The 22,724-nt window shown below is 41.8% G+C and overlaps 1 protein-coding gene across 1 annotated transcript in view; it reads right to left on the reverse strand.

Moving 5' to 3' along the window:
- Window positions 1-22,724, reverse strand: part of POLE (DNA polymerase epsilon, catalytic subunit) — a 132,514-nt gene that overhangs the window by 16,937 nt on the left and 92,853 nt on the right. The window contains exons 27-38 of the mRNA XM_077461194.1: window positions 19,487-19,589; window positions 18,392-18,472; window positions 18,072-18,194; window positions 14,077-14,289; window positions 7,489-7,701; window positions 7,257-7,400; window positions 4,705-4,845; window positions 4,314-4,467; window positions 3,493-3,599; window positions 2,727-2,903; window positions 2,423-2,646; window positions 2-222 (exon numbers count right to left, since the gene is read on the reverse strand). Coding sequence (XP_077317320.1) covers window positions 2-222; window positions 2,423-2,646; window positions 2,727-2,903; window positions 3,493-3,599; window positions 4,314-4,467; window positions 4,705-4,845; window positions 7,257-7,400; window positions 7,489-7,701; window positions 14,077-14,289; window positions 18,072-18,194; window positions 18,392-18,472; window positions 19,487-19,589 — 1,901 coding nt within the window. The remainder of the gene's footprint in view (window position 1; window positions 223-2,422; window positions 2,647-2,726; window positions 2,904-3,492; window positions 3,600-4,313; window positions 4,468-4,704; window positions 4,846-7,256; window positions 7,401-7,488; window positions 7,702-14,076; window positions 14,290-18,071; window positions 18,195-18,391; window positions 18,473-19,486; window positions 19,590-22,724) is intronic.

The raw sequence follows: 22,724 nt of genomic DNA on the forward strand, positions 1-22,724 counted from the left end.
CCAGTATTGTAGCACGCTGGGTTGTTGAGTTCCACAGATGCCCTCTCATCGAACTCCATAACTAGTCGGTTGTCATCTGCCTCTTTGCCCCCAAGGTCAGGTCGGGAGCCTGGGGAAAGCCACAGGAGGTGATTGTGACGTTTAAGGTGCCTTGCAAAGAACAGGTCTGAGCCAAATGTAGACACATCATCAGGTAAATTACCCACAGGAAGATGGTAATATCTGATTGATAGGGGATACAAATAATTATATTAAATTGTAAGCTATAAAGTAGGATTATAAATTAAAAACAAGTCAATGCAGATGAAATGCTTAGTTAAATCAGTATTTCTAATAACCAATTAATGGAAATTAATCTAATAGAAGTATGTATGATAAATATAATCAAAATTTAAGCAGGGTGTCCTTTGCAAGGCCCTGAGTAGAGGACAAGGGAATCAGTCTTTCTGATGAAATCTGTTACTTTGAGGTAGACTCTAATAGAACAAAGAAAGAATTCCTTTCGAGGCATAAGAATGGTCTTTTAATTAAGAATGGTCATTTTGAAGAATGAGGAAAGCCTCTCTACAAAAGAGCTGCCAACTCAGATGCGTTCCACAGGCAAGATAGTTACCAAAAAGACCACAATGCAGGAAAGAAGTAATCTACGGGGATATCCCTGGAAGGTTCAAATGATGTTTTCTGCAAGTTGAGATCCTCAGGGAGCTGTAATGGGAGCCTGATGCCAGATGCACCTTGAATTAAGGTTCTGACAAAGATAGGGGCAGAGGCTCTTGAAACAGTATTTACAAGGCCAAAACCTGTCTTTTTAAAGTATTTAAGGCCCAAGTTCTGAGCAAGACTTGATTGTAGACTTGATTGTAGGAAGGCCAAAATGCATGCACAGTGTAGTCCCTGGGATTAAGGTGCATTTATTCACACCAGAAAAACCAAGGATTTCTGGGTACGATGGTAGCTCTTTCTGGAAGTGGCTTTTCTTTCTTTTCTGCAAGGTAAGAATGACGGACTCAAAACCCTTCTGTCTCAAAGCAGAATCATCTTTCCCATCCTTTGCAGCCAAGGTGGATGCCATCTTGCCTGTTTAATCTACAGTTGCTATGGTGCTGCACATGGGCAAATTCCCCCTAATCGAGGTGGTGGAAGCTGAGCACTCCTGGAGTTGGAATGACAGAGCTAGAATAGGATTGCAGAAACTGGTGTTTGGATCAATTCCTGCTCTGGTGCAAGGAGCATATCAAGATGAATATTGTGCGGGTCTTCGGCAGAGTGAATGCTCACCTGTGGTTTTGTCATGGTTCCCTTTCATCTGGTGTTTGCCATAGCTAGAACTGAGGATCTTCCCATCGAGTACAGAGAAAGATGCATATAGGTAAGCATGCCCGAAAGGACAATGCAAAAACGAAAGGGCAGGAGGAAGTGCCAGAGTACCTTACAAAAGCTCTAGGCGGAAGTGGTGGTAATGCCACACTTGGTCTTCACCCTGAGACCAGGTTCCAAGTTGAGTTGGTCCTAAACTTGAAAAGTTTTCACGGACGCAAATATGATTCAAATATAACCCTGGCCATTTATCCTTGAAGTTTATGTCTTGAAAACAGAAAAAATGGGCAAGTATAAGGATTTGAGTGACTTGACATGACCCAAATTGTAATGGCTTGACAACCAACAGGATCAGGAGCAGCTCCAAAACTGCAGATTAAGGCTCAATGATGCATGTGGGGAGCAAAGGCTCATCTGTGTAGTTTGAACCAAACAAAAGAGCTACTGTACCTTAAATTTCTAATTGTTGCAAGTGTTAATGCTGGTTCTAATAGAACATGTCAGAACACACAGTGCATTGCAGTTGTTGTGTGTGGGGTAGATGCAGCCCAGTCAGGGTGCTCATATGCTGACTCTTGTCCACAGCCACCAGCACCTATACTTGTCACATAAGCATCAGAACTAGACTATAGAGCAATGGAAGGTGGTGGCCTGGTCTGATGAATTCTAGAAAGGTTTGAGGAACACAATGAGTTGTGGGTGCCCCCTGAATTCCCCTAATCTCATTTCAAATCGAGCAACTAGGAAATGTTCTGGAAAAACAAGTCCGGTCCAGGAGGCCCTACCTTGCAACTTACAGGGCTTAAAGGACCTGCTACTGATGGTTGGGTGCCAGATACCAAAGCATGCCTTCAGAGGTCTAGTGGAGTGCATGCCTCAGCAGGTTATGATTGGTGGTCATAATGTTATGACTTATCAGTGTATACTATATTGGATCTCTGCAGTGTCTTTTTATAAGCCTTCTCCTTTTCTTCAGGTTACCTCTAGCAATGTTGTTGCCCTTGCTTGTATATACCAGATTGATTCATGCAGAGAATTCCTCTTCAGTTTAGACATTTGGTCATGCTACACAAATTTCAAGGATTATACGTGTATCAACACTTACCTAGCCATCTCAAAAGCCTGTGACAGACAGCTGTCTAAATTAAGATAATGGCGGATCATTCGTCGAGCACCATGCCGTTGCCAATCCAGAACATTATAGTTTATGTCATCTGTCACACGTACTGGAACAAGAGGAAACTCCTCCAAAACAGGCATCCCACTTGTCAACCTCTTTAAGGGCCAATTAGACTGTACTGCAATCAAGGTTGGGCCACGCCTCTCATCCTAATAAATATAATAACTTTGCTTTATTGCTTGCAGTTTTTTTTTTCTTCTCAAGACAGGTCAAATGACATTTTACCTACTTTGTAGCTTAAAAGCAATCTCTGGATAGCCCTGTAGACTGTTTTCAAGTCAGTCTCCGCTCGAACCTCAAACACGTGTTTCTCTGGAGGTAACAGCTCTGGATCAACTTTTTCCTGCATTGAACTGTGTTCACTGGTATACATATTGCCAAGGTTTGGCATCTGGTTACTGCGGACCTATATAATCAGAAGTACAGGTTGTATTAATGAATGCTTTATAGTGACCTCTACTGTTATTTAAAAAAAAAAATTACCCCTAACACCCATGAAATGCAGAGGAATAACACTATATCTGACTATATCTGCAATTAGTTGCTTTGTCAGTACAACCCCTCCCCTCACCACACCCGCATACACCAACCAATAAGTGACCCTCAACAGGTTCACTTCTAGGTGGCTTGAAACTGTAATGCTGGCCATAGGTAGTGACTTTGATTTAGCCAGTGGGCTCAATGGAAAAAAGAAAAAGGATTCCTTCATCCACACAAGCAAGGAATTTTCCTTCACTGCATTACATTCTATACATATCCTTTAAAGATTAGTGGCAGTGTCTCCCTTCGTGCACACAGAGTAAAAACAAATTCAGTTTACAATAATGCTTATGTGGTCACAAGGACAGAAAGGTAGGAAAAATCTCAAAAAAGAACACAATCGACAATATAAACCTCAGGTGAAGCAAAGCATCATGCACTTTACCCAGAAATTAGAACAAAAAAAGGATTGGTTAAAATTCCAGTCTATGTATAACAATACATAAGGGTCTCACCGTGTCCACTACAAACACAGCAGCTTTTCTCTGAGATGGTATAAACAGTCCAAACAGTGCTTTGTGCCCTTGAGAATTGTGGTATAAGTAAATATGACGGATACTTCCTGTGAAAAAATTAAACACACAACATGCATTAGCATGTAAACATTAATAAAATTGGATTTAGAAGTTGAGGTAAGGGAAATGTGTGATCATCAAGTGTGTGCTTCATGCACAGAAAACAAACGTTTCTACATGAATATTTGGCAGACTGTGCTTTACAGAAAACAATGAAACAATCGGAATGGACTCTGCCCCCCAAAAGAGGTGGTTTAGTGTCTTTACCACAAATAGATCATCATGTGCTTTTATGTTGACAAGTAATCTAAGCACTTGATGTAAACTCAAAAATATAGAGCCCACAAAAACAAAGGTATAGCCTAAAGACTCTTTACTGACTGGACCAGCCTTTCTCAACCTTTTCAACACCGGTCTCAGGGAACCCCTGTTAAAAATGAGAAATATACAACTCATGATACATTAGTGTGATGGTCAGTGGGAAGAATGGTCCTTACACTCGTGGTCATTGGGAAGAATCACCTCCTTACAGATAGTTAAAAAGATCAATGGTTTCAGTGGGAACTTCTCTGAGAGGCAGAAATTGCCCACTGCTGAAGGAACCCCTAGGTTTCCACGGAACCCTGGTTGAGAATCACTGGACTAGACACTGGAAAAACAAGGCCAGAGTGCCAATCTCTCTTATCAATAAAGTATCACGTGTTAAACCTATCCATATTAAACAGGAGACATAGCTTGTTTCTTTTGTGGTTATTGAATACCTGGCTCTAGGTAACTATACTGAGCCAGAGACTTCATTTCCAAGCAATCCAGCTCAAAGGTGTCCGTTTCTCTTCCAGAATAGTGCCGAACCATCGACTTATTCACCATGCACACACATCCAAGCTGGACCACAGCCCTTAGCAGCAAGGGGACCTAAGTATGCAGATTAACAAACAAGAATTATTAAACACATACTTCATGAAAGTGTAATGTTCACTAGAGAGGTTTGTTTTTCTTGTAATATACAGTTTGTTAATCAAAAAAAAGGAAAACCTCAAAACATAACACCATCTTGGCCTAACATCTACATTATATTTATACAAAAACATGTGGCATGCAACTGCTGCTAAAATGTTAAGGCAGCCTCAGAAAAACATACTGAGCCACTACCTGAGTCTCATACACTCCTTCAATATCAGGGGCAGACAAGTCTGCATTGATTTCATTGATGTGCTCCTGGTACATGTCTTCAGGCACTGAATATTCATACAGGTGGTACACAGGATTGGAGCGAGGTAGAATTCTGTTCACCTGCAGAAGACAGAATAAATGCAATTTCACGGTATACGTAGAGCTTACGCATAATATCAAGAGGCGTCATGGTACCGGCTTGCGGTCTTACTCTGCAATGTTTAAAAAATGAAATAGTCCCTCCACCCCGAAGAAAAAATAAATAAAAATCAGCTGGAATCAGCTATTAAAACTTAAAGTGATACCAAAGTCTCGTTTTGTTTCCTTTAAAATGAACAAACATGTTATACTCACCTGCTCTGTATAATAGATTTGACCAGAGCAGCCCAGATCCTACTCTTCCAGGGTCCCTCTTTGCTACTCCTGGCCCCTCCATCCTGTCGAGCAGCTTGCTATGGGGGCACTCTAACTGAGTTGCATCTCTGTGTGTCCATTCAGACACAAAGCTGCGGTTCGGCCCCATCCCCTCTCTCTCTCCTGATTGACTGACTTCCTGATAGGCTGAGACAGCAGCGAAGGAGAGTCCATGAAGGAGAGTCCCTCGTGCACGTCGCTGGACAGAGATGGGGCTCAGGTAAGTGTTTGGTGGGCTGCTACACACAAAAGGCTTTTTATCTTAACGCGCAGAATGCATTAAGATAAAAAAAAAAAACCTTCTGCCTTTACAACCACTTTAACCATTTCAGCCCCGGAAGATTTAGCTGCACAATGACCAGGCCATTTTTTTGCGATTCGGCACTGCATTTCTTTAACTGACAATTACGTGGTCGTGCGACGCTGTACCCAAACAAAATTGACGTATTTTTTTCCCACAAATAGAGCTTTCTTTTGGTGGCATTTGATCACCTCTGCGGGTTTTATTTTTTGCGCTATAAACAAAACAGCGTCAGTTTTGAAAAAAAAACAAAAAAACAAACACACATCTTTAACTTTTTGCTAAATATCCCACATTTTTTAAATAAAAAAAAAAACAAATGTTTTCCTCAGTTTAGGCCGATATGTATTCTACATATTTTTGGTAAAAAAAAAAAAAAAAAAAAAAAAAAAAAAACACGCAATAAGTGCATATTGATTGGGTTGCGCAAGTTATAGCGTCTACAACATAGGGATAGACGTATGGGATTTTTATTATTTTTACTAGTAATGGCGGCGATCTGCGATTTTTATCAGGACTGTGACATTATGGCGGACACATCGGACACTTTTGACACATTTTTGAAACCATTGACAATTATACAGCGATCAGTGCTATAAAAATGCACAGATTACTGTAGAAATGTCACTGGCAGGGAAGGGGTTAACACTAGGGAGTGATCAAGGGGTTAACTGTTTTCAAAATTAAGATGAAGGGATTGAATAAAGAAGGATACCACATCCCAAAATCATATGTAAAACAGAAAAAAAAAAAGGGGCCAAAATGGGCTGGGAAATACCAACCCAGGGACTTGTACCGGTATCAGATCAATGAAATCTGCAATTAAATATCAATTGCTAAAAATGTTTTTATTTATCCAACATACATCAATAGTTAACAGAACTTCATTATACAACCATAAAACATATAGTGAGGCAGGATATAGTGTAGAACATCTCCAAGATTACCCCACTCTTATACATAAAAGCATAAGTGCTGAGCTGCGATTTTAAACATGTTTCGCTCATAACTCGAGCTTCTTCAGGAACTGGCGCAGCGACTAATCATAACACCTTTAAAATGATGATTCTTTGAAACTTGTACTCTAACCTTGGAAACAATGTTTATGAACGAAATATACGTTATTTTTTGTTTTTTATTTTATGATCTTAGTTATGATTAGTCGCTGCGCCAGTTCCTGAAGAAGCTCGAGTTATGAGCGAAACATGTTGAAAATCGTAGCTCAGCACTTATGCTTTTATGTATAAGAGTGGGGTAATCTTGGAGATGTTCTACATTATATGTGTTATGGTTGTATAATGAAGTTCTGTTAACTATTGATGTATGTTGGATAAATAAAAACATTTTTAGCAAATGATATTTAATTTCAGATTTCACTGATCTGATGCCGGTAAAAGTCCCCGGGTTGGTATTTCCCAGCCCATTTTGGCCCGTTTTTTTTGCTCTGTTTTACAAGGAGTTAGCTGTGTTCCCTATGTGTGTTTCTAACTGTGGGGGATGGGACAGTTTAGGGGAGAGGGAGAGGGAGAGAGTATGAACACACAATCCATCTCCTCTCCCCTGAAAGAACAGGGATCTGTGTGTTTACACACACAGATTCCGGTTCTCATGCTCTCACAAGTGATCGCTGGAGCCAGGCAGTCTTCACGCCCACCAGGCACTCGCATCGGCTCCTTGTACACGCTGGGGCGTACGCGCCTAGTGTCCAAAAGGCCAAGTGATGTAACATAACATCGTTTCGCCCAGCTGTGTCAATCTGCCACAGTAAAATTGCGGCGGCTGGTCGGCAAGAGGTTAAAGCATGTTTGGTACTCACCTTTCTGTACACTGCCCCCTCCTCTGTTTTGGGCACACGCTGATTTACATAAAAAATGCGTGGTATATTGATCTTGATGCAGTGCAAGTCGCTGCCAATCACAGCCCATAAACGGAAGATACCTGGTTGACTACTTTCTCCGATCTTTATTAAAAGAAAATCACATGTACATTATTAGCAAGTTGCATAACTGTTTTACATCACTTGTAAAAATAAATAAAATATTAGAAACCTGCACGATCTGCCAGGGCATGTCGAGGATGCTACGAGCTGTTTTACGCAGGAAGTTGCCTAACCCAGCAGCCTGGGTTTCTCGAACTATACCTCCTGCTCCAGGAGCTGCATCTCCATCCTCTAAACGACGCTTCTTTTGGCGCTCTTTGCGCTGACGTGCCTGAAGCTCCCACTTTTTCTTGTGGTAACGCAACCAGAGAAGTCTTTCTTCCTACACATGGTTTACAAAAAACTGTAAAGTTCACATTTTATATATTTATAGATATAGAAGATAGATATAAGCCATCTACACACATAAATATACACAGTGGGGAATATTATTTGATCCCCTGCAGATTTTGTAATTTTGAACACTTAAGAAATGAAGGGTCTATAATTTTTAACATAGGTGTATTTTAAATGATAAAAAGGAAAAGAAACGCGCCTCTACAGTATGCAAAATTTAATAAAGTGCACAAAGGGTTAAAAGCACTTACAAGATTGTTGAGTATTAACATGATAAAATCAGGAGTCCTCATCTGTGGCACGTGTCCATCCTTTGTACAGTGGTAGAGAGCAGTGTAGAGCCGTCCAGCAGCTGTAAAGCATTCTCGTTTGTGCTAGAGAGAGGCGGCAGCAGGGAAGCCTGTGTTCTGGGTTCATGTTCACTGCAGGACACACAAGGCTGATGGTGTCAGTGGTGAGAAAGGGGTGGCAACGTGTTTCATAGCATGTGCGACTCCTGTTCGGACGAAGGAACCGCACATGCTCCGAAATGCGTTGCCACCCCTTTCTCCCCACTGACGCCATCAGCCTTGTGTGTCCCTTAGTGAAGCCGGAACACAAACTTCCTTGCTGCCTCCTCCCTCCAGCACGAACGAGAGAGCTTTACAGCTGCTGGACAGCTCTAAGCTGCTGTCTACCACCGTGCCAAGGATGGACATGTACCACAGATGACGACTTCTGATTTTATCATGTTATTTAACACGATCTTGTAAGTGCTTTTAACCCTTTGTGTGCTTTATTACATTTTGCATACTGCACTTAGAGGGGCCTTTCTTTTCCTTTTTATATCTTTAGCGTTGCTTCTCTAACAAAAGAGCAAACCGTTACAGGTGGTGTGCTGAAAGAAACACCTTCAAAGTGGAAGCCAGGTGCAGGCTCAGCACAAGCAATATAGAAGAAATGGATTCTGGACAGCCGCACTCTGATAAAGCTATGAATAATCTCCATGATGGGTCATGAAACGCATTCGTTTTTGTCACGTTTTTCCTATTTTTATGAGGTGACTGTACTCAGATTTTAATCGTTTGCAAATAAAAGGTGCCTTTTTTGATGTGCGGCCATCCAGGAATTCTTTTTTTCCTCACTCCTATAAAAGCCTTTATTGTAATAAATAGTCAATGTTAATGTGACAACAGAAGCAGGACAGACAGCTCACGCATTTCACATCATTGTTGCTTAGTCATAACTAAATGACCACATGTTGTTTGACAAATATATACCAGATTCAAACATGTCACATGATGCATTCAATGATTTTAAATTGAAAACACATGTGGACAAAACAAAGGGGGGTTGGGGGCGGGAGGAAGAAATACATACGAGGCCCCCGGAAAAATGGAAAACATGGAAATGGACCACAAACCAAGATGCAAAGCACTCTAAATCTATCGCCTCTCCCCTAGGGGGTGTCACAATAGCTTTGATCCCCCTGAATAGATTGACTGGAGACATCCTTGTTATGGACTATATTCCAATGTTTGTAGTGTTTTTTTCTCGATATCTCTTAACCACTTCCCACCCGGCCAATGCACATATACGGCCGGGTGGGAGCCGTCTACTCCTGATAGGACGTTCAGGAACGTCCATCAGAAGTAGCGGGATCGCGCGCGTGCCCGCGCAGCGGCGCGATCCCGATGCGCCCGTGTCACCCGGACACGGCGCATCTCAGATCGGCAGGAGGGCTCTGTGATTGGCCCTCCTGATCACATGACGACCGTGTCCAATCACGGCCGTCATGTGATGTAAACAAACAGCCGGTTGCTAGGCAATCGGCTCCTCCTCTCCTCACACAGAAGTCATCGCTGAGGAGAGGAGAGCGGATCGCTGCAGCCGGCTGATGATCAGTGAGTATGAGCTGTTTTTTACAGCTTTTTACTCACTGATCATCAGTCTAGTGTACACACAAATCACCACACAGTAAACACACCACACAGTATAAACACAATGTCCCCAAAACATACATGTCCCCAAATAATAAAAACACATGTCCCCCACATATGTCCCACTAAAATCACATGCCCCAATGATTATCTGCACACATATGTACGTGATCACCTGCACACATATGTACATGATCATTTGCGTACATATGTCCGTGATCACACAAACCAATTATTATACACTTAACGGAATTTTTTTTACCAAAAACATGTAGCAGAATACATTTTGGCTTAAATTTATGACAAAATTAGATTTTATTGGATTTCTTTTAAAATAGAAAAAAGAAAATATTGTTTTTTTTCCCAAATTTCCGCTTTTTTGCGCTTATATCGCAAAAAATAAAAAACGGAGTCGTGAATAAATACCACCAAAATAAAGCTCTATTTGTGCAAACAAAATGATAAAAATTTCATTTGGGTACAGTGTAGCATGACTGCGCAATTGTCACTGAAAGCGCTAGAGCGCTGAAAGCTGAAAATTGGGCTGGGAAGGAAGGGGGCGAAAGTGCCCTGTATTGTAGTGGTTAAAGGATTATAAAGACGATCCTTCAGTCTGTGAGTTGTGTGACCCACATACTGGATGTTGCAGTAATCGCATGTAACTACATATACGAGAAACCTGGTATTGCAATAAATATATTAAGAAACAAAAAAACTTCTACCAGTAGTGGTGGAACAGACTGAAGGACCCCTCTAAGGCCTCATGTACACTGCTGCTGCTAAACGGATGTTTAGGAGCAGTTGGGCATTTTTTTCAACTGCTCCTGAACTCTCCTCTATGTTATCTTATCTGACCATGTACACAGGGGCATTTATAGTCGTTTCTAGGCAGTTGAGTTTTGCGCATAGGTTCAAAAGCGGAGTTTAGAGGCATTTCATTTTTGGCTATTAAAAAAGAAAAAAAAAAAAAAAAAAAGAAAAAAAAAACGCTTCTAAAACGCAAACGCAGCAAAACTGACATTTTAAAACTTAATTAAATTGTTCAGAGGAAGTTGTAAAAATGCTCCGTGTACACGAAGCCTTAATATGACAATAGGCACGTCCCCGTAATCTACATTTGAAATTACCTTTAAACGTCAACCAGTGAGAACCAGAGCTCTCACCGATCAACAGACTAAAAATCTACCTAGTGTTGGAGCCCAACGAGAAACAGTTTTAATGCCTCTAGAAAGTACCGTATTTATCGGCGTATAACAGGCACCCCAAGTTTAGGAGGGAATTTAAAAGAAAAAAAACTTTTAGGAGGGAAGTTTAAGGAAAAAAATTACATTTAAATGCCCATCAATGCAGCCTTATCCGTGTCATTTGCAGCCTTCCATTTAGCCTTGTCAGTCTTTTTCAGCCTTGTCTGTGTGTTTGCCATATAAAAATGGCACCGCCAAGATACAGAGCAGATGTCCTGTGTATCTCGGCAGCACTCAGTAGTTCGACGGCTTTCCGGTATTTTCGGCCGCACTCGGCCGCTTTCCGAAAGCCGTCGAGAACGGCCGAAGATAGCCGAGAACGGCCGAAGATAGCCGAGAACGGCCGAAGATAGCCGCGAACGGCCGAAGATAGCCGCGAACGGCCGAGTGTGGCCAAAAATACCCAGAAGCTGCCGAGAACAGCAAAAAGGCTTACAAACAGCGGGGGATCGGCATATAGCACGCACCCCCGATTTCCCCCTGATTTTAGGGGGAAAAAAGTGCGTGTTATACACCAATAAATACGGTATCTGGATATAAATAGGATCATTAAACAAAAACGGGGAGATATTTATTTACCGTGTTTCTTATTTTGTTAAAATATAAACTAAATGGGGTAGAGAACACCAGAATGCTGACTGTAGAAGATGAAGGCTATAGAAGTATTCTCTGGGACGTGTATCAGACAGCAAGTTGTCCCTGGGAATTTTACGGGCGATGTGTAGTACTCTATTTAAAATCGCATCGGGATAACCGCTGCATTTAAATCTGCAAACTATTTCTGCAGCCTCCCTGGCCAAGTTGGTATTCTTACAACAGAAATGTTACAATCGGAGGAACTGGCCAACCAGAATGCCCCTAATGGTGTGCCTTGGATGGCTGTACATCATTGTCATTAAATAAGTTAAGCCATACATCAATGTCTATTTGATGATTGGAAACAATGAGCAGCAGATCATCTAACAGCAATAGAACACAGTGTCCAAACGGCGGGGGCTATTATGTCCAAAGATGCGGGTCCTCTCCCACCACCCCATATAAACATTGGCCAATGAGGGCGAAAATTTTGTCACCGCATCTCTGAAGGTAATAGCACCTGTCAAACATGAAAAAATTGTGTGTGAGCAGAAACTCTAGACTAAATAAAATAAACTCCTGAAGTAACAATGAGTATCTACCAGATTCTTTAAGGAAGAAGGCAAAAGCTTGTAGTCCCAAAGAGTGTGGAATACTCGAGTAAAGACTTCATACATCACAAGTCATCCATTCAGAATCCATTCCCCATTCTAAATCTTTACATTTCAATAGGGAGTTGCTTTGTGTCTCTTCTAACCAAAGTGCTGCCAGAAGTGCCATTTCATACCCATCATCCCCCTGACCAGCTCCCCCTCCACCAGAGTGCCCTTATCTCCCCTCTGTGTTTTAAACGATAGAGACAGAATATCAACCAAAAATCCAGAAGAAAAAAAAAACACAAATAAGTATTTGATCCTCAAGCAAAACATGACTTAGTACTTGGTGGATGAACCCTTGTTGGCAAGCACAGAGGTAAGACATTTCTTGTAGTTGGTGAATAGAGATGAGCCCCGGCGTGTGCGCACACTCCACGTGCAGAGCCCGCCGGCGCTGTGCTAATCACAGGCAGTGAGACATTGTCCCAATCTCTGCAGCCGCACATCGGGAAATGTCTCACTGCTCGTAATTAGCGCTGCGCCGACTTCCTGTTGGGGTCTGCACGTGGAGTGTGCGAACAAGCCGTAGCTCATCCTTATATGTGACCAGGTCTGCACACATCTCAGGAGGGATTTTGGCCCACGCTTTTTTACAGATCTTCTCTAAATCCTTAAGGTTTCTTGGCGGTCGCTGGGCAACTCAGTTTCAGCCCCAACCATAAAATTTTTCTATAGGTTTTAAGCCTGGAAACTGACTGGGCCACTCCATGACCTTAAGGTGCTTCTTCTTGAGCCACTCCTTTGTTGCCTTGGCAGCATGTTGTGGATCATGGTCATGCTGAAAGACCTGTCCATGACCCATCTTCAGTGTCCTGTCTGAGAGAAGGTGGTTCTCATCCAAGATTTTACAATACATGACCCTAGCTATCCATTGTCCCTCTCAATGCTGCAAAGTTGGCCTATACCTTTAGCAGCAGAGAAATAGCCCCGAAGCATCATGTAGGGATGGTGCTCTTTAGGGTCATAATCAACATTTTTCTTCCTCCAAACAGAGCAAGATGTGCTAATGTCAAACAGCTCAGTTTTAGTCTCATCTGACCACAGCACTATCTCCCAATCCTTGTCTGAATCATTTAGATGTTCATTGACATGACTGTACATGTGCCTTCTTGAGGAGGGGGACTTGCCGTGTTTGGAGGAAGAAAAATGCTCACTAGGACCAAAAGAACACCATCCTTACAGTCAAGCACAGAGGTGGAAACATTATGCTTTGGGGCCGTTTCTCTGCTAAAAGGTACAGACCGACTTTGCCGCATTAAGCGGCCAATGATTGGGGCCATTTGTTGTAAAATCTTGGATGACAACCGTCTTCCCTCAGCCAGAACACTGAAGATGGGTCATGGACAGGTCTTCCAGCATGACAATGACCCGAAACATACCGCCAAGGCAACAAAGGAATGGCTCAAGAAGCACATTAAGGTCATGGAGTGGCCTAGCCAGCCTCAAGACCTTAATCCTATAGAATATTTATAGAAGGAGCTGAAACTTCGAGTTGCCAAGCGACAGCCAAGAAACCTTAAGGATTTAGAGAAGATCTGTTAAAAAGAGTGGACTAAACCCCCCCCCCCCCCGAGATGTGGGCAAACCTGGTCACTAACTACAAGAAACGCTTTTACCCCTCTGCTCGCCAACAAGAGTTTCTCCCCAAAGTACCAAGACACGTTACACTTGGGGATCAAATACTTATTTTACTCACTGAACTGCAACTCAATTTATAACATTTGTATCATGTGTTTTTTCAGGATTTTTTTGTTGATATTCTGTCTCAATATTCACCTATGATAAAAATTGTAGACTCTTCATTTCTTTGTAAGTGGGCAAACTTACAAAATCTGCAAGGGATCAAATAATTATTCCCACTGTAACATATACACTGTATTTAAATGTTCATTTAAAATGTAAATTCCCAAAAAAACAGCAAACAAAAACCACATACAGAATAGACCGTTAAACACAATTTACTCACTTTTGTGGTGCCCAGAGAAGGAGGAGGACCCAGGACCTCTCTCCAAGACTGTGTGAGTGCCACATCCTGGGAGTCACCTTGGCTCTCCTCAGCTGCTGATATACGCTTTCTTTTTGTACTTATAGGAACGGCAGGCTGGAGGCGTTTCCCTACACCAAAATCCTCGATATCGGGAGTCTGAGAAGGATCTAGCTGCTGGAGTTGAGCTGTGACCTTAATATAACAAAAATTCCTTGAGATTAGCAATAGTTTACTGCAAATATAGAATGGAACTGAACACAAGCTTAAACTGCTCTTTAAGAAACATCGGAGACCTGTCCATTACCATAGCAAATACTGAGCAACACCACTGATGACATCTACGCCTCTTGATTCGTTTCTTTACCAGTCATTGATGCTACTGTATTCATAGTTTTTATGTTATTGTATGAAAAAACAATGGGTCACAAAAAAAAAAACTGACCATACAACATAACCTAGATGCATAATTCAGCATCACAAATAACGTTGTGCTGTACAATAGTGTGTGTGTGTCTCCAAGTATGACCTCAGGGTGAAAAAAAAGGGAAAAAAAAAGAAGTCTTCTCGAGCAAAAGAATCTTAAACTGAATTTTGCAAAACCAGTTGTAATGTTTCTGTGCGCTAATATTTCTGAATAAATCTAATTTCCAGCTAACTGTGGGTTAAAACATCAATGCTCTGGATAAAAAAATCTTGTTAGCAAATACCTAATTGTTGGATGTAATATGGAAACAGTATGCATACTGTATCTGATTGAATTACTAAACCAGAAAGGTTTCATGAGAATTGTCAATGAAAGCATGAATATATTTACAACTGCAACTTAAATACCACACAACCAGTAATTAGGACTTAATGGAATCATTCCCAAACAGAAACAAGGGAAAAACAAGCATTGCCAGGAAATTACTAAATATTCATGTATACAGGCCCACTCGAAAACCCAAGAACACAGATTACTTCCATTTTTACTAAAGGCAACAAACATGACAAGATTTATCTGCGTACTAACACAATTTGTAAAGATGGGAAAGCAAAAACACACATTAACAAAACAGAGTTTTAGAGAACAGCTCCACCTTATGGAAAATCTAAAAAACAACAAAAATAGTTACTGGGTAACAAGTTAAGACCAATGTATTTGACAGAATTGGAAGAACGAGCCATCTTAAATCTCTACTCAAGGCAAAAACTATTTTTTTTTTTTATCATGGAGAGGGGCTGTAATATAAATAAGTAAAAAATGTTTTTATTCTTTTGATAACGAATCACTTTAACCAAATACAGTTTAAAGGGGTTGTAAACCTTTTTTTTTCATCTTAATGCATCCTATGATAGTTACAGGCCCCCCAGTCTCCCGGTTTACTTAACTGAGCCCTCGAAAGTCCCGCGCCAAGAAGGCGTTGGCTTCTTGGTTCTTCATTGGATAGATTGATAGCGGTGCAGTCATTGGCTTGCTCTGCTTTCAATCAAATCCAAATGACGCAGCTGCCAGGGGGCGGGACCGAGACATACACTCTGTATCTATAGACGCAGAGTGTATGGACAGGAGCATGCCCGCAAGGTAAACCTCTAGGGAGAGAGCTTCCTGAGGGGGATAGCTATTGGGACCCCAGAACAGGAGGATCAGGGCCACTCTGTGCAAAACTAGCTGTACAGTGGAGCCAAGTATGACATGAATTTTCTGATATTATAATAACGATATACTGTCAGAATGTAAATTTAATAAGAGGTGGATTCCCTCTTTTGTGTGTATATTACAATAGCCTATCATGGGAAGTGGACGTCTATTGTTTACTATGGACGTCACTTCCTTTAAAATCAAAACGAGGCTTGGAGAACTTGCGGATGTGGCGTCGTTGGTTATGTTTACCTGCGACGCCATTTCCGTTATTGTGGACGCCCATGTTGTGAATTGAGGACGTCATTTCCGTAATCGGATGCAAGGCTTGGAACGCAAATCGGCGATTTCAGCCTCGCGAATATGCCCATCTTTACTGTGCAGTGATGTTATTTCTAGGTGTATTGGGGGGGACGGTTGTGGACGGCCGAGTGGTGCAGTCTGTAGGTGTGTTATTGGATATACCGGCGTCACCTTATGAATACACTGATACACTTCCTGCTTCCGGTTTCAAGCTGGAACGCAGGAAGTGCGGGAATTTTGAAACATTTCAGTCCCGAGCTAGTTTGCTGGAGAATGTCATACAAGTTTCAAGTGCTGGGTCATTAGGTATGTGATCTGAGTGTGCTGAGATGTATTTAGAGTCCTGTGTGTTCGCGTCCTTAACACTGTGTGAGCACATATGGGGTTAATTTTGGGGGTGGGTCTTTTTTTTCCCCATGAGCCTCTGGTTTTTTAATTAATTATTTAGTTTATATATTGCAGCAATGTGGGGGAGTCAGGCTATGCCCCTGTTGAAGACTTTGAGGTCGAAACGCGTAGGGCCAGCAGTTGTTTGCTCCCCACATTGCTATTGTTTTTTATGTATCACATGATTTTATCATTTTAGTTCTGTTTATCAGAATTTTTTTCAATAAACCATCATTGGTTGTATTTCACCATGTGAGGCGTTTTCTATGCTTTGTTCCTTTTATGGTGAACTCTCACGAGACTTCTGGCACCAAGCCCTACAGCAGTTTATGGCACGGAAACCCTACTCACCTTTCCCATCTGGATATCGCAAGGAACCCTGAGAGGAAAACAACATCTGGTCGGTGTACTGGGGTGAGTGGCTGGAGCCCCCCCATAAGCTTGCAAGACACACTACTATAAGGTGGATGTGTCCAAACCATCTGGTAAGGGTATCTACTTTCTCTATTTGCCTACAACCCATTTTCAAGAGTTTCCGAGGTCTGGGAACCTAGCAGGATAATTTACCTTGAATGCCATCTGTGGACTTTTAACTAAGTTTTAGATGCACCAGAGTGATTAATTTTGGGACTGTTCTCAAGTATTGCATGGACTTTCGATTCACTTGCTTGTTTGTTAGTTATGCACATAATATACTTTTTTCACCTATTTAAATAGGTGCCTTTAAGCGCAGCACTAATTTGTATATATGTTATGTGAACTTGGTTTGTTTGTGTGCTAGCAGCTGGGCTGTGTTTCCCACAGAAATTTTGCAGTTTTATTACTTTTTCTTCACTTTTTTATTTGATTTTTGAAATAGCGCTGTGTTTTTCTTTTTTGTTCTGAAGTATGACATGTTTGTTATTTTTAAATTTGTTATTCCCCCCTCCATCCATACAAACAGCATCTCCAGCATGTCCCTGAGACAGGAGTCATACGACTTGACTTCTTTCAAGCAGGGATAGCTACATGCTCAAAATTCATCCGATACACCAACTTTTCTTTTTTTTAAGTTGTGGATGCAGTTGACAGGAATTAGTACACTAATCATGATTACCTCTATCCAAAAGTTAAAGAAAATCCCAAATTGTAGGTTAGCCCTAGAGCAGTAATAGAGGGGAAATCTTACAATGGGGACACTACACGGGGATCCACTTACTTTGGAAGGATTTCCCCTTACTTCCTGTTTTGATTAAGGGACAGGAAATGAAGAGGAATTGCTGAAATGGGACACAGATGGCCAAAAATGGGACACTCTGTTTATTCAAAAGGAAAAAAAAACGTTTTGTCTTTAGTTCTAACATGCATGTAGACTTAGGAGGGTGGTAGTCCAATAACTACCCTGTTTCCCCGAAAATAAGACCTAGCGTGATTGTCAGTGATGGCTGCAATATAAGCCCTACCCCTCAAATAAGCCATAGTTCAAGTCCTTGTAGGTCTTATTTTCAGGGTAGGGCTTATTGTTGGGGAAATAGGGTAGGGCTTATTTGGGGGGGGTAGGGCTTATATTGCAGCCAACACCGACAATCATGCTAGGTCTTATTTTCGGGGAAACAGGGTAGGCACTTAAGAAATCAAGGAGGTAGAATAATAGGTTTTCCGAGGTACAGAAACTGTAACCAACCTGTTTTTTGCCCTCAACAGAGAACAATTCATTTATCCTCTTCTGCTTGTAGATGTCATTCTTCTCAAGCAACTTCTTATGTAGCCAGTCTGGGTGTCTTACGCGGGGAACAGGATTCTTCACCTAACCCAAGGAAGAGAATTCCAGCTACCATTAAGAGCACATAATATAAATATGTATACACACACACACACACACACACACACACACACACACACACACACACACACGCGCATGAATGATCTGAAAAACTACAATAGTTGCAAACATTTCTTAGCATTTAACAAATACAGTATATCCAGAAGAAGAGTTGGTTGTACCTGTTGTAATGCTGCAGGAATAGTAATGATCTTCTGGATAGCACTGCCCAGTCGTTCAATGTAATAATCCCAGTCTAGAATCTATGAGGAGGAAAGTAAAAAAATGAAGGTGATATGAAGGGCATTTGAATTACTGAAAATATGGATCAAATTCTTAAGTTACTATTTCAGAAGTATGAAGATAAAGAGTTCTTCCTTAATATTTTTAGAAAATCTGCATACTTGTTTCAAGTAAGTTACTTAGAAATTATTCAATCCAGAGACCGACAGGCAATTTGTATTCTTAAATTTCAAGACATAGTCCACCTTTAACAAATACACCCACATTTAGAGAAAAAAAAAAAAAAGAGATAATAAATGTTGCATTGGTGCCTGCAGCACATTGTAACCATGATCAGTGCATTGCGAGTGCAAAGCACAGGCACCTGTTGACTCTTGACCTAGAACCGGGGCCATTCAGAGGTATGGACCTACTGTCAAGGGGCTAAAGGAAGTAACCAATGTGAACACAGGATCCTGTGGGGGCGAAGGTCAACGTGAAAGTGACCATGTTTTATGTTACACCCGAACAACAGGTGTAAAATGAAACACATCACAAACTGTAACTTAGCCTATAAAGTACACAGGTTTAGCAATGGCACTCTTAGGCCCCTTTCACACTAACGTCCCGTTCAGGCCCGCCTGTCAGTTTTTCAGGCGGACCTGAACGGGTGCTCCATAGAGCTCTATGGAGCGTCGGATGTCAGCGGTGACATGTCCGCTGACATCCGACCCGCTCCGATCCGAAAAAGTGTGACGGAGGAAAAAGCTATTTTTCCATCCGTCTGCGGATCGGATCGGATGACGACGGGCACTGCGGTCCGTCGTCATCCGATCTCCCATAGGGGAGAGCGGCGCTGTGACAGGTCCGTCCCTGCACAGTGTGCGGAGACAGACCTGTCATCTCCCTGCTCAGCGGGGATCGGCGGAGTGATCCCCGCTGAGCAAACGGACATCCACGGGGCGGATCAGAACTGATCCGCCCCGTGTGAAAGGACCCTTAGTGTTCAGTATAGGTTTCTACTAAGGGAGAACAAGAAATTTAGGTTCACTGACTGTACGGATGTCCAAGTCATGCAGGGAAGGATTTTTCAGCCATTTGCGCAGGTAATGTCTCTTCACTCCCAGCTCAGCTTGGAAAATTGCAAGTGGTATGGCTCTAGAAAGTAAGACAAAGATACAAATGAGAACCAAAAACAAAGCACAGTGCAAAATATCTTACAAATGTGAGCTTGTGCACAGGCGACATCATAAGCACTCACATCTTGGAATGAGAAAAATAAACATAGCCAACAAACTTTTTCAAATTGGTTAAAGATTCCTGATGAAGTGTCACAAAAATCCAGATTAACACCTAAACTTGCCAATTCAACTACTTGGTATGGTAAAACAGATTACATTGCTGGAATTCTGGCATGGGTACATTTTAGTGCAGGAGACATGAGCAGTCAAAGAGTTTGTGTTTAAATTAGAGAGGATGAGAGTTACAGGTAGGATTACTGTTAAGGGAAGGCATAGTGTGGTTGATTTAGGGTAGAGCATCTCTAATACTATTCAATATTCAATATTCAATATACTTTGAAAGTATATCACATTCACCTTATTATTCAGTGCACGCCTTGTGTTTACCAAGATAATATTCTACTTCCTGTAAAATCTTTTCTTGGATTCCATTGAGGGACATTAGAAATTCCACAAAAAAAAAAAAAAAAACACACAAACACCTCCGTATATCCTCTTCTCTACCCAGTATATCTCGGTTTTCTGAGAAAGCAAGGTCCAGAGCAAAAAAACACAGAAGGGGGTGGGGCCTGTGAACTTCAATGGACTTATTTACAGCAAGCACAAAAATCGTATTTTCTTTATCAGCAATTGGGGAAATTTAGAAACTGTCAGGCTGTTCAAAACTAGTCCAACCTAAGGGGTGGACAACACCCATAGGCCCAATAATTTGGGAGCCATTTAGAACACAAGGTACCCGAAGGCCCAATACCAAAGTCTGAATCAAGGAAGGAGAACTTTAGTAAGAGGATATATTATATTACTATATTATCCATCCTTCTAGATCAGGCATGTCCAAAGTCCGGCCCACGGTCCGGTTTTGAACGGGCTTGAACATTTTTTTTTAGCCAACGGATGGCTTTTTACTACTGTGCATTGAAAACCTCAAAGATGGTCATATACTTTTTTGAGCAACGAGCTTGACAGCAAGTGTTGAAGTGCTTCAGGAAACACTTTAAATAGCTCAGCCATAATTTGCGGTCTCAGTTTTTCCAATCCACAGAGGAAGAAGTCAAAAGGTGCATGCAGTGGGAAGTTCCTAGCAGCTATGGAGCTCTAAAAATTAAAGGCTAGGAACAGCAGGTGGATTCTTGAGGTCCAGGGTTGTATGCACTGCATCTATAAGGTCTGAATCAAGTCCCTTTTAAAATCTGGATCTGCCTTAAGGAAACCATGGGAACCCATATAAAGCCTCGCTAAAAGCAGACAGATGGGAGTTAAATCAGAAACAGGGACTATATAGGGCCAGCTTGCGTAGGAGACTCAGGACTTTCAGGAACTAAGATCAGCAGAGAATGGCACCAGAATGTGTTTAGAACCTCCCTGGCAGCATGCAGTGCCCTGGTATATAAAAAGAATCAGATACCAACTCCGGGATCTGGACAAAGAGAGATCCTTATGGACCTGTACCTGCACCTGATAGTGGCGACAGGTGAGTAATGCTCTGGGGACGATGTATCTATGAAAATAGGAGTCCCAGATTCCAGGCATCTGTTCCGTCCAAAGAGATTGGTTAAATGCCCCCTGAACCACGGGTATGGGGTGAGGTCATCATGGCAGTGGGACTGTCCATTGAGTGTATTGCAATGGCTCAAATACTCACAAACCCAGGCAGTTAGGGTCAAATAAGGGTTTTGGGCAACCGGAGGTTACCACGTCACTGTAGGTGGACAGTGGAAAAGACTGGAGCTCAACGCTGTGCTTTAAAGAGGAAGTAAACTTCCTCTGCAAACTTTACCTATAGGTAAGCCTATAAAAAGGCTTACCTATAGGTATTGAAAATATCTCCTAAACCTGTACAGTTTAGGAGATATTTCTAGTACATGCTGCCAGTGACATCACTGGAGCATGCACTGCACAGGAACGGCCCACGCGTGCGGATCCTTCCGAGCCCGTGCTGTGAACGGAGGCTCCCATGTGCATGGCCAATCACAGCGCAGGAGCCCACGAACCCGGAAGAAGCTCTGGGAAAGATGTCGGCCGTGACACCAGTCTGCAGGGCCCGCTAAAGCAGCTTAGTTTTAAGGTGCGTATTTCATAATGAGTTAGTATGCGATGCCTCTGTTTATGCCTGTCTTGCAGGTTGTTGTTTTTGTGAATTTTTTCAAGTTTACAATCTCTTTAAGATCCAAAGCAGTAGCGGGATAATGCTTCTCCAGGCTGAATGGTAAGAAAGAGCATGGAGTGCATATGTGCAACACCTAACCCAATGAATGTCATCAACATTCGATCCTTCACTCAAACTACATTAAACCAACAGTTGCAGGATATTCAAATGGTTACCAAGGATGTAGTAGTGAGGTAGAACTTGGTGCTTCAGCCCACCCGGCCTTACTTACTAAGTGAGTCTTCAGAGATAGGTTCACACTCGGGGCTGTGGCACAGCTCGTTACTCTGCAGATAACACAGTACATGCGGGTCTGGGAAGAGACAATGCAGAGCCTAGTGCCTGTAAGTCACATACCATACTAGGCCTGCAGATCCACTGGACAAGGGTACAACATCAAAATCTAGTGCTGAGGAGTTACAAGTCTGTACTGAAGTCACCAAGGAAAAATAATACTAGTCAGAAGCCTAGCAAACATTAATTAGAAAAGGCAGGGCAGAAACAGGATTATATTGGAGCTGGCTTATGTTTTGTCTGTTTGCCAGTGTCCCAGCATTCTGTAAGTGGCAGTATAACCTCACTGTTTGTGAAATGCTGTCTCCCTCAACAAATTATAAAGACTGATAAAAGCGAAAACGAAACATGAGAATATTAATCAGGAGTTTATTAAACACGGTTCAGGTTTCCTCTAAAGTGTGCATGTAAAGATGGAGATATGCAAGATGCCATTGCTGATAGTTGGAATTTGAAGTATGACAAAGGAAAAAAATTAAAGCAGTAAAGGCAGCACAAAGCTGACTAAAATACGACTAAGACTAAAACAATTCTGGTGACTTAAATATGACTAAAACTATATCGAAATTTGACATCAAAATTAACAATGAAGTACCATATACAAATAAGTAG

This window comes from Lithobates pipiens, unplaced genomic scaffold (assembly GCF_037356315.1).
Source record: "Lithobates pipiens isolate NorthernLeopardFrog02 unplaced genomic scaffold, aLitPip1_a1.2 Scaffold_3, whole genome shotgun sequence".
NCBI lineage: Eukaryota > Metazoa > Chordata > Amphibia > Anura > Ranidae > Lithobates > Lithobates pipiens.